This window comes from Chenopodium album, chromosome 25 (genome assembly GCF_948465745.1).
Source record: "Chenopodium album chromosome 25, dcCheAlbu1.1, whole genome shotgun sequence".
Classification (NCBI taxonomy): Eukaryota; Viridiplantae; Streptophyta; class Magnoliopsida; order Caryophyllales; family Amaranthaceae; genus Chenopodium; species Chenopodium album.
This window is the reverse complement of record NC_137858.1, coordinates 4,741,882-4,758,094: the sequence shown is the minus strand read 5'-3', so window position 1 is coordinate 4,758,094 and position 16,213 is coordinate 4,741,882. Positions and strand designations below refer to the sequence as shown.

Here is a 16,213-nt window from a genome sequence, read left to right as displayed (position 1 = left end):
TTAAAAAACCAAGAAGCTTCATTATTTATTATATGGTCGTAAAAATAAAGGGAATAAAAAAGGTACAGTAGTAGCTAAGAACAAGAATATAAGAACAAGAAGGTTAAGGTATTATATATAGACCTTGAGCCTCATAAACAATGATTTTTTATAACGTTTTATTATATAAATATTTTTTTGTTACTATGCTTGGAAGAATAACAAAGTTGTGACACATAAATAAGTAATGCTATTTGCACAAGATAACAAATTAAACCTCAATGGACTCATCGCTCCCTATGGAAACTTCTGTTACACACTTGTGTTGTTCCTAGACGATCTCACCAGGCTGCGCATGCGTGTCGTTTCTCCGCATAAAGTTCCTGATTTTATAAAATACGAGTAGTTTAATATTATCCCATACTATACATTAGCACGGGTATACTCTAATTTGAATTTTAATTATGAGTACTTTATTTAAATACTCGTATTAACTTTGATTACATAATTTTCATTTATATTACAAGTAATAAAGAATCTATCATTGCCATGTTAATTGTTGTTAGATTGGTGTGAAGGTTTGCTTTAATATCAAATTATGAATTTAGTAGAATAAAGACTTGTTCATTTGCCGTCTGTGTTTTTCGAGTATATTATCTTAAGTTTAATGATAAGCACTAAGTCGATCACACTAATTATGGTTGATCTCCAAGTTAATTATGGTTTGGTAATTGGTATTAATTGATGAGAAGGGGTACATGTATGCTGTGCCAACAAGTGTCTCGCTCCAAAAGTACAAAACTATGTCTTCATGACTTCCATGCATGTATTCCCCTCAAATAAATGAAATCAAGAAAACATTTTGCAAGTACATAATAACAATGAACAGATAAACCCTGTGTTTTGTCCTTGAAGAGAAGATTTTAATTACAACGTACCATGTATTTTGGCAGCTTGGTAACGTTGGCATCCATGGGTGCAACCTCCACGACATATGTCCGTTCGTTGTACCAATATGGTCCATGAATTATTGTCACCACAACTTCATAATCACCACAACTTTATACTGTGTAACAATTATTGTCAAACTTGGATACAACGTACGTAACAATTGCATTTAAGGTATGTTATAAGCTGGACACTCCATATAACATAACTTAAGGGCCTGTTAGGCTGTTACATTTACTGAACTGACTTGAACTAAAATGAACAAATTGGAGCTGATTTGAACTAAACTGCACTGAATAGAGCTGAAATGAATATTGTATGAGAGAAGAAAATTAGAAACTGGACTAAAGAACTAAACAAAACTGAAATTAAGCTGAAGTGAACTTCATCTATGTCCTCAAAAATTATTCATTTTCCTCCCTTAATTTGAACACCTCCTTAAAAGTTAAAATCTAATGCATACACGTTGGATTCTTTTACGACCTACAAAAACATACCTTATTATTATTTTAGAAAATTGAAAACTTATGGTGAAGTCATATGAACACTAGACAAGTTGAATTGGAAGGCTAAAGACACGTAATTTTCTCACCATTTCAAAAAAATTTGATTTAATTTAAATTGAGTAGGGTGGATATTTTAGTGAACCCATTTCAACCAATACTTTTGTACATAATACTCCGTATTTGAATTTAATACGGAATAAATCAATTACAGTACTCCGTATAAAAAGTGGATTCTTGAATAAAAAAAAAAAAGAAAAAGAAAAAAAAGAGAGAAATGCAGAAAAGAGCAAATGGGCGCGATGATTTAAGTCACACTCACACACAAAGCATTTTGTAATTTGTAAATTTAAATTTCAAATATTTATTTTTATTTGGAGAATTTCAATTTCCAACCCGAAATATAAAAGGCCCCACCAAAGTCCCCATCCAATCCCTACTACGGACTATAAACCTTCTCTTCCGCCCCCTCTTCTTCTCTTTCTTTCGGTCTACATTTCTCTTTCTCTCTCCATTTTCTCACTCTAATTTACACTCACTCTTCATCACTTCTTTCTCCATTTCTTCTTTTTTCTGGGTTGATTCTTTGATCTTCATTTTCCAGGTTTGCTTTTTTGTTCCTCTTTATCTGATTTGTTTTTTGTATTTTTTTTTTTCAGAATTTGAATTCTGTATATTGATGTTAAAGTTACCATTTTTTCGATTAATGGGAATTTATTGTTGTGAATTTGCTGATTGTTACTGGGGATGATTTGATTTGCTTGTTGATATTGTTAGGGTGAATCATCTAACCCTAATTATTTGAATTGCTATGGTAAAAGTTAATCTTTTTTTCTGGGGTTCAGATTCGCCTGTTTTAATTGTTGTTTTTTTTATTAATATATGACAAAATTGTATAGTGTTCACTGATTTGTTGAAATGTTAGGTTAATTCTAAGTAAATGAGAACCAAATTAAATTAATTACTATGGAATAAGTGTGTTAATGTTTAATTTATATTATTTAAAGCTGAAGAACCTCCTTGGATATTAGATAAAGTATTAATTTTGATCTATTTGGGTTTGAATAAGGTTTGTTCCTTGACCAATTTGTTTTTTCTTTTAAATTGTAATTATTCAACTAAAGGTTAAACTAATGTTAGTTGAATTGATATTAATAATGTCGATCATGGCTTGCAGTTATGATATAAGAATATGTATACAACTTCTTAACATGAGTGGATTAGCTGCATATCTTTCGAGAGGAAATGTTAGAATGTGAGTTGTTTCACGACTTGAATGAGTTTATTATGAATGAATTGGTTTGTTAGGGAAGGGTGGAAAGCCCCTTAAATTAAAATAAGTATAGGGTCTTTTAATTTATATATACAACCCTTGGATGTTGCAGTGAAGCGTTACTGTTGTATCGGAAGTACTGTTATATCCGAAGTTGAATTGTAAGGAGAAGAACGTTTAAAGAGGAGTTGGTCAAGTGATACTTGCTAGGTTGCCTATTAAATGAGAAGGGTGATTTTAAAGTGAGGTGGGGTAATGGAAAGGTTATAAGCAAAGGCAGAAGTTGGTTAGTTTATATTGGATTGTCTATTAAAGGTTTTAATCAGACGATGGAATTTATATGATTAACAATTGTTCAGTCGTTTTCCATAACTATTAGATACTACTCGTAATAGTCTAATACAAAGCAGCCTATATATTTAATTTGACATGAGAAGTTTTAGCTAAAAAGGCTATTCACTTTTTACTATACTGATATAAGTTGTTTTTCATTACAAATGTACTTGTGCTGGTTGAAATAAGGTTACCAGAGTTCTCTTTAATCTTGTGGATGATTGGTTTTCCGTTTCTTCCTTATCATGTGTGTTGGGTTTTTAATATTTTTTTAAAAAATAAATGAATAGGTTACATAATGGAAGCTATGCAAACAAATTCTGAGCGTCGTCCATTCTCAATCAAATTGTGGCCTCCTAGCCAGAACACAAGAATTATGCTTGTTGAACGGATGACCAGCAATCTTTCAACTCCAACAATTTTTACTCAGAAGTATGGTAGTTTGACCAAGGAAGAGGCTGAGGAGAATGCTAAGCAAATTGAAGAGGTGGCATTCACTGCTGCAAATCAATTCTATGAAAAGGAGCCTGATGGTGATGGTAGCTCTGCAGTCCAGCTTTATGCCAAGGAGTGTAGTAAACTTATCCTGGAAGCCTTAAAACGTGGTCCTGTAACTAAATCTAGGGAGTTACCGACTTCTGATGCAGTCCTTGAAAGTTTATTTGATATATCAAAAGGCCCACGTGCCTTCATTGAGGCTGAAGAGGCAGAAGAGCTTTTGGCACCACTAAAGAACCCATCAAACACTTACACTAAGATATGCTTCAGTAACAGAAGTTTTGGTTTAGGTGCAGCTCGTGTAGCGGAGCCTATTTTGTCATCTGTTAAGGATAAATTAAAGGAGGTAGATCTGTCAGATTTTATTGCTGGTAGACCAGAGGCAGAAGCCATTGAAGTCATGAACATATTCTCAGCTGCCCTTGAAGGCGCTGCTTTGAAGTCTCTTAATCTTTCTAATAATGCCTTGGGTGAGAAGGGTGTTCGAGCATTTGGAGTTCTCTTGAAATCGCAGAGTAACTTGGAGGAGCTTTATTTAATGAATGATGGTATCTCAGAGGATGCAGCACGTGCTGTTGCTGAGTTGGTTCCCTCCACAGAGAAGCTCAGGATTCTTCAGTTTCACAATAACATGACAGGAGATGAAGGTGCTCTTGCCATTTCTGAGGTTGTAAAGCGTTCTCCCTTGCTGGAGGACTTTAGGTGTTCCTCAACAAGGGTAGGTTCTGATGGAGGGGTTGCCTTATCCGAAGCCCTAGAGGGATGTGCTCATTTAAAGAAGCTTGACTTGCGTGACAACATGTTTGGCGTAGAAGCAGGTGTTGCTTTGAGTAAAGCTCTTGTGAAGCATGAAAATTTAATTGAAGTTTACCTGAGTTACTTGAATTTGGAAGATGAGGGGACTATTGCCATAGCAAACGCGCTCAAGGAGAGTGCTCCTTCACTTGAAGTGTTAGAGTTGGCTGGAAATGATGTTAGTCCTGCTGCTGCATCTGCCCTGGCCGAATGCCTAGAATCAAAGCAGCACCTTGTGAAGCTGAACTTGGGTGAAAATGAGCTCAAAGATGAAGGAGCTATACAAATTAGTAGTGCTCTTGAAGGCCTTACTCAGTTAAAGGAACTTGATATGAATACAAATGCAATCAGAAGAGCTGGTGCTAGAGTTTTGGCCAAGGTAGTTGTGGATAAGCCTGGTTTTCAATTGCTGAACATTGATGGGAATTATATCTCTGATGAAGGAATTGATGAAATTAATGACATTTTCAAGAAGTCTCCCAAGATGTTAGGGTCATTAGAAGAGAATGATCCCGAAGGTGGAGATGAAGATGAAAAGGAATCAGATGAGGATGGTGATGGTCATGGAGAGGAGAATGAACTGGAATCTAAAATGAAGAATCTCGATGTTGAGGATGATGAGGAATAGGTGTATTTCTGGTAGGTGGAAATACGTAGGATAGTAGCTTATTTTTAGTGTCGAATCCACTGACGACCTGTTTTCCTCTTTTATCTTGGACATCGCTTTGGATTGACAGCTTCTTAGAGCACTTGGTAGTGATGGCTTTCATTGGAGCGACTTGTAGGTTTAGATTTATAGTTTCTCCTGTTGAACCCCATCCCCCACTTTTGTGTTTTATTTTACTACTTTTTTTGTGGGTAGAAATGTTTTATTGTACTACTGAGCCTTTGTGTTAGTAGGATTCTGTTTCGAACAGCTATTGAACTTGTTTTATCAATGTTGTAAAGGATGGAATGTCATTTTTCGTGATATTCACTTCCGTTTTTAACTTTTAAGAGCAATTCCGATGTCTTAGACAATCGCACAATCTTACTTAAGATTATCTGTCTGGTAAATGTGTTGTAAATCCTTCCATTTATGCTTGCTGTTGCTTGGCTTGGTTGCTCCCCATCCTTTCAAGTGAGTAGGCATTCTGCAGTTGCTTAAACCCATTGAAGTTAGGATTAGGGTTATATAAAGTGGATTTATTCTAAAATTGATGACTAAACTATTTGATACTCTGTAATTCTGTTCATTGAATTGGTTGTTAATTTTCTATTAAAATTTGGTACATTTTTTTTAACTATTTTTTGTTTATGGAACGTATTATACTCTGTAATTCTTTTTGGTGCATTTAAAAGAAATAGATTGTAAGGCCTTTTTCCCATTTCCAATGACTTAAGCAAAATAATACTTTGTGCAAAGATAAAAAACAAGAACAGAATGATTTTGTTCTTCTCTGAAATTTTATACGTACCATATGTGAGTTATACACCTGTATTTTAACTAATCAATGTATTATATACTTTATTGTTTTTATGAATTACATATTTTATCAATACGAGTACAAATTATAAACTTTTGATGAGTGAGAATTCTTAGAAGTGCATTTTTAAACTTTTGATTTGTCTAATATTTGATTTTATGGAGTAAAGAAAAAACACAAAATTTTAGTTTTTGCATATAGGAAACAAAAAAACATAAGCATATCTTACGTAGTACTGTATTTCTGTGAAAAAAAAGCTTTCGTAGTATTTTAAAATTGAAATTAGAAAAAAAATACGGAATACGAATACTTAGAAATTTCGTATTATCAAAAACCAGGAAAACCAGGAGAAGGAGAGAGTAAGACGAAGAAGAAATGGGAAAATCAACGAAAAAGACGAAGAGGATATCAGAAGATGATACTGATTCTCAGTCTCCTTCATCCTCAACTTCCGACGACTTAGACCGACGGCGTCGGCGTCGGCACCGCGACGACGACGACGATGAAGAAGAAGTGAAGCGCAGTTCGAGGAGAGAGAAGGAGAAGCGGCGGCGAAAGAGAAAAAGAGAAGAAAAGGATGAGAGGAAGCATCGTAGAGATAGCAGAAGCAAGCGACGATCTCGTTCGAGAAAGAAGGTTTCTGATTCTGATGATAGTGCGTCTGATTCTGATTCTGGTTCTTCCGGTGATGATTTTTCGAAGGCGAAGGATGTTGCTAGGGATTTACTGGTCGAATTTCCTGGTGTTGCTGCTGATCTTAAGCAGGTAATTTCGCATTTTGATTATTGTTATTATTGGAATTAAATGTGGAAATTTGCTTGAAATTGGAGGAAATTACATCAATTGATTCTATTTTCTCCAAAATATGCAATCCTACTCACGGAATTTGACTCGAAATTTGTTTAGTGAGATGCTATTACTTGAATTGGATAAAGGGAGAGAGTGTATTGATGAACAAACTATAAATCTATAATGGAGTATAATTTTCATGTCAATTTTTTAAATTCGGAGGGTTAGTATAATTTGACCAATGTTTCTATATAGAGGTAGTATATTACGGAGTAGTATTTTAGGAGTAAACTCTAAGTGCTGAAGATTGAAGAATAGTGAATCTATTGGTTTTGTTGCATAGGCGCAAGTTGTGAAGCTTTGCAAAATTTATTGTGTGAATGACTAGTTCCTTCTGGTTAGCTCGCTTTAGTTGTTCGAAGAATTGATTTTGCTGAAATTTGTTATTTGTTTTTTAACGTAGCTCCTACAAATGATTGATGATGGGCAAGCAGTTGATATCAAAGGAATTTCTGAAAAGCCTTTAATGAAGCATCTCAAAAAGTTGTTTATCTCCTTAAATCTCAAAGAAAAAGGGGACAGAGTTTTCTTGTTACGGTCTAGGGCTCGTCCAACTTTAGAGGTTGTTGGACCTGTGATTGCTTCACAAAGTGAAGTGGCTGAACAGAAAACTGGGGACACCCTTCCTTCTCAACCTGATGAAGACGTTGGAAAGAATACCGATGATGTCCCTTCAGTTACCATAGGTCCTAGTTTTGAAGGTTCTGCTCCTCGAAAGAGGTATGTAGTTCTTGGTTGTCTACTTTGAGTGTTCTCATTGCTTAAGCTAAATGTCAGTGAGTTACATATGCTTCATGCTATATCTTTTCGATTCTGTTTATGTTGAACTTTCATCACGGTACCATTTTACTTTCTTATTGAATATTGATATATGATTACTGTCGCAGAGTAATTGGCCCGGAGATGCCATCTGCTGAATTACTTGCTGCAGCAGCCAAGTTAACTGAAGCTCAGGCTGAGCTTAGGTAATGCTTTGCCTTAATTTTTGTATGGCATCTGCTAAGACTGAAATTGGCTAATTAAGTTGGGTTGTTAATATTGCATTGCTGGTTCTGTTTAGTTCTGGATTTTACATAAATCCATGCAGCTGAATTTATTGATAAATCCTACAGGGATGCTGAGATGGAGCAAGATGAGAATGGAATATTTGTTGGGCCACCGCCTCCTGCTCTTGTCACAGAGGCTGAATCATCTAATGAAGCTGAGCGTTTTGAAGAGGTTCTGGAATTCAACCTTGTTTCTCTTAAATTTTTTTAATAGCTATCCTTATTTTGTTATCAATCCAATTATGCTATTTAGAGAATTCCATAATTACAATTTTGATGATGGTATTCATATACTTTGAGCATTCAGTTTGCACATTTGAATTTACTTGTTTGTGAATTTTGTTTTGAGATATTGTTTTTATTTTTATTGTCATCGACCGTAATTACTTTCGGAAGTTTAAATTATGTGTATCTTTATATCAGCATTGTAGACAGTCATCAAACTTATGATTGTGCAATTTGTTGCCCCAGGTCACTAGAATCATGGGAGTGGAGTCAGATAATCCTTACGATATTGTGGGAGTCAACCACAAGATGCCTGCTGCTAATATAAAGAAGAGGTATTCTACTTATAATTCCTTAAAGTAATTTTTATTAACTGCTGTTAGAATAATTTTCTTGCGATAATCACTGGCCATCAACGTTGTCTTTAGTTTTTACAAATATACGGCTAGCATTATTAATTGTAAATTCAACTTCAGTTGTTGAAAGTTTATTTTATATATCCATTGATCAATCACTATAAGTGGCATACATATGCAACACAGAGTGGGACAAGAGAATTAGAATCTGTTCACTTATAGAATGACTGTGTAATTTTTTCTCCGTGGAATTCTGACTCTAGCCCTGACACCTCCTAAATCGCTCCGATTTCGTGTATTATAGCCTTCAATTTTGGCAATTTTTCACTTATTTTGACCCAGAAATAAAAATTGACAAGATTCTTACCATGGACCCTAATACACCCCAGAGTCTATTTAAGTGGGTGCAACCATCCAATATGCCCTTAAACAGTCAATTTAGCCGTTTGTAACTTGCACCGATTTCGTAAACTCAAGCCTACCACGGACGTTTATGACAATGTATAATGATCAATATGATTTCAAACAGCATTATATGACCCCAAGATGTATCCCCTGGTGTCTCAAGACTTAAACCTCAAAAAGCGTGGATTATAGCCTTCAATTTTGTAAATTTTTGACCTTTTTCACCCGGCCGACATGTTTACCATGGTCCTTAATACCCTTTACGAGTCCAATTAGGTCGGTGGAACCATCCAATATGCCCTTAAACGACCATTTTATCTATTCGCAACTTGGTGTGATTTCGTAAACTCAAGCCTACCACGGACGTTTAAGACGACATACGATGATCATATATGGTTTCAAACGGCATTATATGACCCTGTGATGTATCACTTAGGGTCTCAAGACTTTTCCTCACCGGGCCTCGAAACCTCCAAATTTACTCAAAAAGCGTGGATTATAGCCTTCAATTTTGTAATTTTATGACCTTTTTTCGCCCGAAAATAAAAAATGCCGAGATGTTTACCATGGTCCCTAATACCTTCCGATAGTTCAATTGAGTGGGTGGACCCATCCAATATGCCCTTAAATGGTCATTTTACCCGTTCGCAACTTGTAGTGATTTCGTAAACTCAAGCCTACCACGGACGTTTATGACGACATACAATGATCATATATGGTTTCAAACGGCGTTATATGACCCTAAGATGTATCCATTAGGGTCTCAAGACTTTTCATCACCAGGCCCAAAACCTCCAAATTTACTCAAAAAACGTGGATTATAGCTTTTAATTTTGTAATTTTATGACCTTTTTTCGCCCGAAAATAAAAATTGCCGAGATGTTTACCATGGTCTTTAATACCCGCTGAGTGTTCAATTGGGTGAGTGGAACCATCCAATATGCCCTTAAACGGTCATTTTACCCGTTTTCGTACACGCATCTTGTATTGGTTATAAGCTCTCACGGGGCCTTTACGTAGCCGAATAATTGTGATATATGGGTCCACACAATATTATATGATCCCGAGATTCATCCCGTAGTGTTCTGTGAAATTCCGACACCAGCCCCCGATACCTCCTAAATTGCTCCGATTTCGTGTATTATAGCCTTCAATTTTGGACAATTTTTCACTTATTTTGACCCAAAAATAAAAATTGGCGAGATGCTTACCATGGACCCTGATATACCTGGGAGTCTATTTGGGTGGGTGCAACCATCCAATATGCCCTTAAACAGTCAATTGACCCGATCGCAACTTGCACCGATTTCGTAAACTCAAGCCTATCAAGGACGTTTGTAACAATATATAATAATCATATATGATTTCAAACGGCATTATATGACCCCAAGATGTATCCCTTAGGGTTTCAAGACTTTTTGCCACCCGGGCCCCGAAACCTCAAAATTTTCTCAAAGTACGTGGATTATAGCCTTCAATTTTGTAAATTTTTAACCTTTTTTCGCCCGTAAATAAAAATTGCCGAGATGTTTACCGTGGTCCTTAATACCCTTTAGGAGTCCAATTGGGTCGGTGGAACCATCCAATACCTTTTGCAACTTGCAGCGATTTCGTAAACTCAAGTCTACCACGGATGTTTGGGCAATGTGTATTAGACCTTTGGTCTTGTACCTTATAGTTACCGTTGGAGGCTTCTTTGTATTTTATGGAGAAAATTCATGTTGAGTCTCTTAGACATGAGTTTTGAAGCTTATCTTTGAAATTTTCATTGCTTCCTGTATAAATTTTCGGAGGTATATTTGAGCCTATGTTGCAGTGTCATCTACATCATAATTGGAAAGCATGCGGCTTAGAGGAATTTGCTTTGTGTCTTATTGAGGTTTCACTGCAGTAATTAGAGTGATTCTTGTATTTTGTATACAGTATGTTGCTGTTTTCCAGAGTGAGCAGGGATGTTGTTCTTGCTGCATATATGAACTTAAAGCCTGTAAATCTAGGAAGGCTCTCCCAAAATTTATATGTTAAATATAAGTCAGGCATGAGAAGACTATTCTAAGTGTGATTTATAGTCATTATAGCCTATACAATGAGGTTACCTAGCAATATGGAGTTGTGGACTTAATATTTGATTTACATAAAGGGTTTTGATATTTTTTAAATGAGAATATCTATAGCAAATGACTTGATGTATTTGTAACAAATTTATCCTCTTTTTAAACATTGAAATTCAGTACGTAATAAGTTAATAGTCTTACTCCATAGGTAATTATGCTTCCTGTAAGTTGACAATCTTGACATTGTAATTCAGCATTTAGTAGTCTTACTAGTGGGATTTATAGCCTTTGAACTAGGTCTATGGATCAAAAGTTCGATTGTGGGGTGGGGGGGGGGGGGGGGGGGGGTTGGATATGGACCTTTGGAAAATCTGTTGGAGGTTTCTTGAATCCTTGTGACTCTCATGGAATTGGAAAAACTCTTTTGGACATTACTTACTGGCAATCGCTGTTGTTAGGAAGAAGCCTTGGTTATGGTTCGATATGTGACTCAGTTTGAGTGTTGAAAATATGGACTTTCTATGCAAGATACTTGTTACTGCTATTTAACCGGTTGAACGGTGTGCTCAACTGGACACTATGTGCTGGTCCAGTGTCCATAGTCAGATGACTCAGAAGGACAGACGGGCTTTCTGGCATCTTGACCAATGCTTTGGAGCTTGAGAAACTTTTGGTTCTCAATGAAGTTTCTCTGAAAGTATATCATACTGTCATAAAGTCCTTTGAACTGGACTTTTTGAACTATAATGTATTATGAGATACTTATGTGTTTCATTGTACTCTATTGCTAGATATATTCTATATTTCCTCTCCTCTGTCAGTTTAAATGTAGAGTGGCGCTGCTGACTGTATATATTGTTCTAAATTCTGTAGGTAGTTGATCAATGCAGTTCATAGATTGTGACTACTTACATTTTTTTATGGTTGATTTCTGATGTTAATATGCTACTGTTATACGTATACTAATCATTTCCATCTTGTTCATCGCTTCAGGTACTGGAAATTGTCACTTATGGTGCATCCAGACAAATGCTCTCATCCACAAGCTAATCAAGCGTTCATTAAACTTAACAAAGGTTTCAAAGATCTGCAAGATCCAGAAAAGGCGAGTGTCTGTTGTAACATGGTTCACTTGAGTTTAATAATCATAGCCCTATCTTTCTATTTACAAAATTGCCCCTCGATCAAATTGTAGACATCATCTGGAGTCTGCCAGAGTTTAGCAATAAACTTGTAAATATTCTCTGATGTCTAGACTCTACAGTAAAGCGGTTTCCCAAAAGATTGAGCTGCTGTTTCTAAGAAATATTTAGTGAAATGTTTATCTTAAATAAGCTGTGATAGAATGCAACTATTAAAGAATTCAAACAATTTAAGCCAGTATCAATTTTGACAGTTGACTGTTGGAGAGTGTTTACATGCCATCTGAATCAAGTTTTCTTTATCTTGCAGAGAAAGGCATTGGATGATAAAATTAAGAAAAAGGAAGAGGAAGAAGAAATGAAGGTAATGACTTTTACTTTAACTCCGGTAGACATTAGATTTTGGATAAATCAAATAATAGAAGTGTTTTGGATGCTGTAGGCGGAATTAAGATCAATGCGGGAAGCTGCACTATGGAGGCAGTCACAAGGTGAGAAACAATGAAATAAGGCTTCTCAGTTTTTATTTGTCACAGAAAGAAAAGGAAAAATGTATATTCACTTGTCAATTCATACCTTTTTTGTGGCTAGTTTAAATTTCAGCATTTTTTTTGTCAGTTTCAGCTTTCTAGAGCTGTATTATATTCAGTTGAGCTCAAGGATGTGGAACAACTTGATTTTGTAAACAGCATTGATTCTAATTTGTTCTAGTTAGACAATAATTATTGAGACAAGACAGTATGATGTTTCATTGATGCTCCAGCAGGGCATTAAGCAGATGACAATTAAAGTAGTGCATCTTGCACATCAGACTTTCCCCTCTTTTTTGATTTTTAATTTTTTCTGAGTATAATTTTAGCAGCCTCTGATCTTGCTTTATTGATAGGTTTGGCTATGGAAGGGGATGATGTGTTGCTTGCAGAGTTGGAAGTGAAAGCTCCACCAAAACGAGATGAATGGATGACGTCTCTACCTCCTGAAAGAAAGGTATAATTAGATAAGTTTTTTACTTTCTTCTTTATCCTCGAATTTCCTGCTTTAGATGGCCTCTGCTCCTATAATATCTAAAATGTTCAGTTTTTATCAACTACGTTTCTACTTCGTATATAATAGACTTTTTTGTTTATTTTGAAAAAAAGTTGGATTTTCAAATACTAGTATATTGAAATAGGTTAGTATAGGTTTGATGTACATTTAAATTTTCATTCTCTGTACCATATGACAATTTTAGTTGCTTATTTATGCTTGCTGCTTTTTCAGTTGATTCATTGTCTAGCTTGTTTTGTGATTTATATTCTGAATAGGGTGACTATAAGTACATATTTCTAGTAGGAGTTCCTTTGTTCATAATGAGTCATTCTTAAGATTTCGTAGGTAACATATGATATATCTGTAACATTGTGTACTATGCCAAAATCCTCTTAAATCAGTTGGGTTTGTGTGATGTTGCATTGTACTTAATGCAAGATCTCTTATGCAGCCTCTTACTATTTGCAATTACTGGCAGGCTTTATTAATAGTAATTGATTAGGAAGGCATAATGTAGCCTACTTGCTGGCAATATATAAGAAGCAAAGGGAAATTCATATTAGTGGAATTGTTAGTGATTTGGACGAGATTACAACTTTACAAGATATTATGGTCAAGGTTAAGGGGCATTTAGCTATGAGAGTATTAGAGTATTTGTTAGTATAAGAATGGCGTTATTTTTATTGGTTTCACTCTTGACACTATCTACCAGGACTAAGCCTATTTAGTTTTCACTCTTGCTGCGGGAATATGTGTGCTCAGGGAAGAACCTATATTTTAATTGCTTACAAAAAGTTGATTGTATCTATGGGGACTGTTGGCCTCTGAGCACTGCAGTGTAGTTATGGAAATTTTTAGACTTCAACATCTAGTTTGCTTTTGCGCTAATGACCAAATCTTATAAACTGTGGCTTGAGTAGCTCTTAGCCTAAATGAGAACTGAGTGGATACGCTCAAACTTCTAACATACAATTTCTGAATTCTTACCTCATGCATCTTGCTCTGTGACTGACATTTGGTATCTATTTCAGCCTGGTGGTATGCCTACGCACACTACAACCTTCAGTAGAACTGCTAAAGAAGGGCGCGGTGATACCAGTGCTTGGACAGACACACCTTCAGATCGTGCTCAGAAAGCAAAGACAAAGTATTAATTAAGACATTTGTGTTATTAGTCCTTAATATATATTCATAGCTGTTTTAGAGACCTGATGCCTTGTTTCTATGTCATCTGTGCAGTTACTTGGAAGCCTATAATGTGGCAACAGCACTTGCTTCTAATGAATTAGACAAGAAAACTTCTGACATTGATGCTGCTTTGGTAGACCAATATAACAAAGCCAAAAGATCAAAGACTTTGGTACAAAAGCATCAAGAAGAGTCTCAGAAAAGTCGTTCAAAAAAGAAATCAAAGCAGACGCAGAAGCAGGATGACGGAGAATGGGTGGGGAATCACCCCTGGAAACCTTGGGACCGAGAGAAAGATCTCTCAGCTGGACGGCAAGATGTAAAACTTGATGCTGAGAATTTGAAACAGGGTTTGTCCACCAAATTTGCATCTGGGTCCTTCCAGAGGAGCTTCCTTTGAATGTAATTTTAAAGTCTTAATGTTTATTAGTGAGTTAGTGTACACAATATTTCCTCTGGGGATTCGACTTCAAAACTTTATTGACATGGTAATTTTTTTTGTAACAAGTAACAACCAAGCAGATATAAATTATAATCAATATAAGAAATTCTTGCAGTTTTATGAGTAAGCTTCTTTTGTTACTTGACAGCCAGCATTTACCTAATTGGAGCTTCTATACATCGAATTCCTTTTGTAATGTCCGTTTTATGATCACCATTGAAAAGGTTACTTATCAGCTCGGAGTCTGAAGAAATGCTTCTTGAGTCTGCGCAATTTCTTGTAAACAAATTTGTTCAGGCATCTTGGATTCTTGGTGTATACTGCATTAAGGGGGTTCAAAGGAAGTTCCAGTAGACAAATTTACAAACTTCAGTAGACAAATTTTTTTCCCACTCGAAGATTTTGATAATAAGACTACATTTTACTATAATATTTATTTTGATGTGAGTCTACTTACTCAAATCATTGACGTAGACGAATTTTGATTATCAACGCGTTTTAAGTTTAGCAACAAAACTAGTAGAGAATGAATGTGAATACAATGCATGTTTAGAGATTCTCTAGTGGGTACTGTAAATGAGCATCTTAGTATGTTCACATTGTGTTTATATATCGTGCATCTTAAAAATGAGTGGCCTATGCTAGAAAGGCCCGACAAAGGAGCTTATTCAATTATAAGGCCTATCTATTTCATCATCCAAATGTAAATTGGTTAATTAACAAATTCATATTCTATAAAATCAATCAATCATTTTTTTGTGCAAAATAAAAAAAAAATACCGAAAGTACGTCAAAAAAATTATATTATAATTTAAAATTGAATTTTCTTGATAACTAATTGATGTGAAATTCAATTGGGAGTGCATGCTTTATAATAGCAATGTGGCCCTGAAAATTACAGTAATTATTTGCCATATATTTTGTGAAATTGATTTCTTACTTTTTGTTTCTTTTGCGTTTGCACGTGTTTGTACTCAAATTCACCTCAAATGAAAAAAGGTTTAAACAGTAATTAACTTGATTTTTTCACCAAATTTATCAATCATACTTCTCAATGTTTTTAAGTCATTCGAAATTATTACTATAATTATACTGATTTTAAGTAGGCCGGGTAACCTCAATCTATTATGTGTATTTTTCATCTCCAATTATTCTTGGCTCTAAATTTTATGTGTAACATTTCTAATGATTTACCCCAAAAGGCTTTTGCTGGGATAATTGATGACCCTTAACACCAATCACATACGAAGTATCTATAATAAAACACTATTAATGTATCATGTTGTTATGAAAATGCAAGCAACACGTCATTGTGAATTCAAATGTTAATCCCACCATTGAGGATTATTAGAAATAGAATTTATAGGTGGCTAAGGGATCAATTTTCTTAAATCTGCTCACTTCTATAATTGTTCACTACTATAATTGTGTTATTATATCGCGCTTTCAAATATTATAATAATATTGATCGAGGCATCGAGCTTAACTAGTTAAGGGTAATGGTCACCCAAATTATGAAATATGTAATTTTCAATTAGTGATCACACGACTAGAAACATACATAACCATTTTACCTTATATTAAAATTCATATGTAAGATAACAATTTTCAGATGTTTGTATTGCAAAACTAGTTTTGTTAAAGTATTATAATTTAAGATCATGTGCTCTTACAGTAACCCT

The 16,213-nt window shown here is 35.1% G+C and overlaps 2 protein-coding genes across 2 annotated transcripts; both read left to right on the top strand.

The window, feature by feature from the left end:
• The first annotated feature begins 1,892 nt into the window (after positions 1–1,892).
• On the top strand, positions 1,893–5,301 carry LOC145614406 (uncharacterized). Its single transcript, XM_081669457.1, has 2 exons — positions 1,893–2,034; positions 3,327–5,301. The coding sequence occupies exon 2, from the start codon at positions 3,335–3,337 to the stop codon at positions 4,955–4,957; it is 1,623 nt and encodes a 540-aa protein (XP_081525583.1). The 5' UTR covers positions 1,893–2,034; positions 3,327–3,334; the 3' UTR covers positions 4,958–5,301.
• Positions 5,302–6,114: 813 nt separating this feature from the next.
• LOC145614572 (uncharacterized) lies at positions 6,115–14,658 on the top strand. Its single transcript, XM_081669630.1, has 11 exons — positions 6,115–6,560; positions 7,048–7,364; positions 7,532–7,609; positions 7,757–7,862; positions 8,162–8,250; positions 11,724–11,835; positions 12,183–12,236; positions 12,315–12,363; positions 12,759–12,859; positions 13,933–14,048; positions 14,141–14,658. Exons 1-11 carry the CDS (start codon positions 6,171–6,173, stop codon positions 14,487–14,489), a joined length of 1,761 nt encoding a protein of 586 aa, XP_081525756.1. The 5' UTR covers positions 6,115–6,170; the 3' UTR covers positions 14,490–14,658.
• The last annotated feature ends 1,555 nt before the right edge of the window (positions 14,659–16,213 follow it).

What these genes read in the sequence shown, in the direction of transcription:
- LOC145614406 (XM_081669457.1), top strand. Translation starts at nt 3,335, where the DNA reads ATGGAAGCTATGCAAACAAATTCTGAGCGTCGTCCATTCTCAATCAAA.
- LOC145614572 (XM_081669630.1), top strand. Translation starts at nt 6,171, where the DNA reads ATGGGAAAATCAACGAAAAAGACGAAGAGGATATCAGAAGATGATACT. An exon ending in GCTGCTAATATAAAGAAGAG is followed by an intron (nt 8,251 to 11,723) that starts GTATTCTACTTA and finishes TCATCGCTTCAG; the next exon opens with GTACTGGAAATTGTCACTTA. An exon ending in CTCTACCTCCTGAAAGAAAG is followed by an intron (nt 12,860 to 13,932) that starts GTATAATTAGAT and finishes TATCTATTTCAG; the next exon opens with CCTGGTGGTATGCCTACGCA.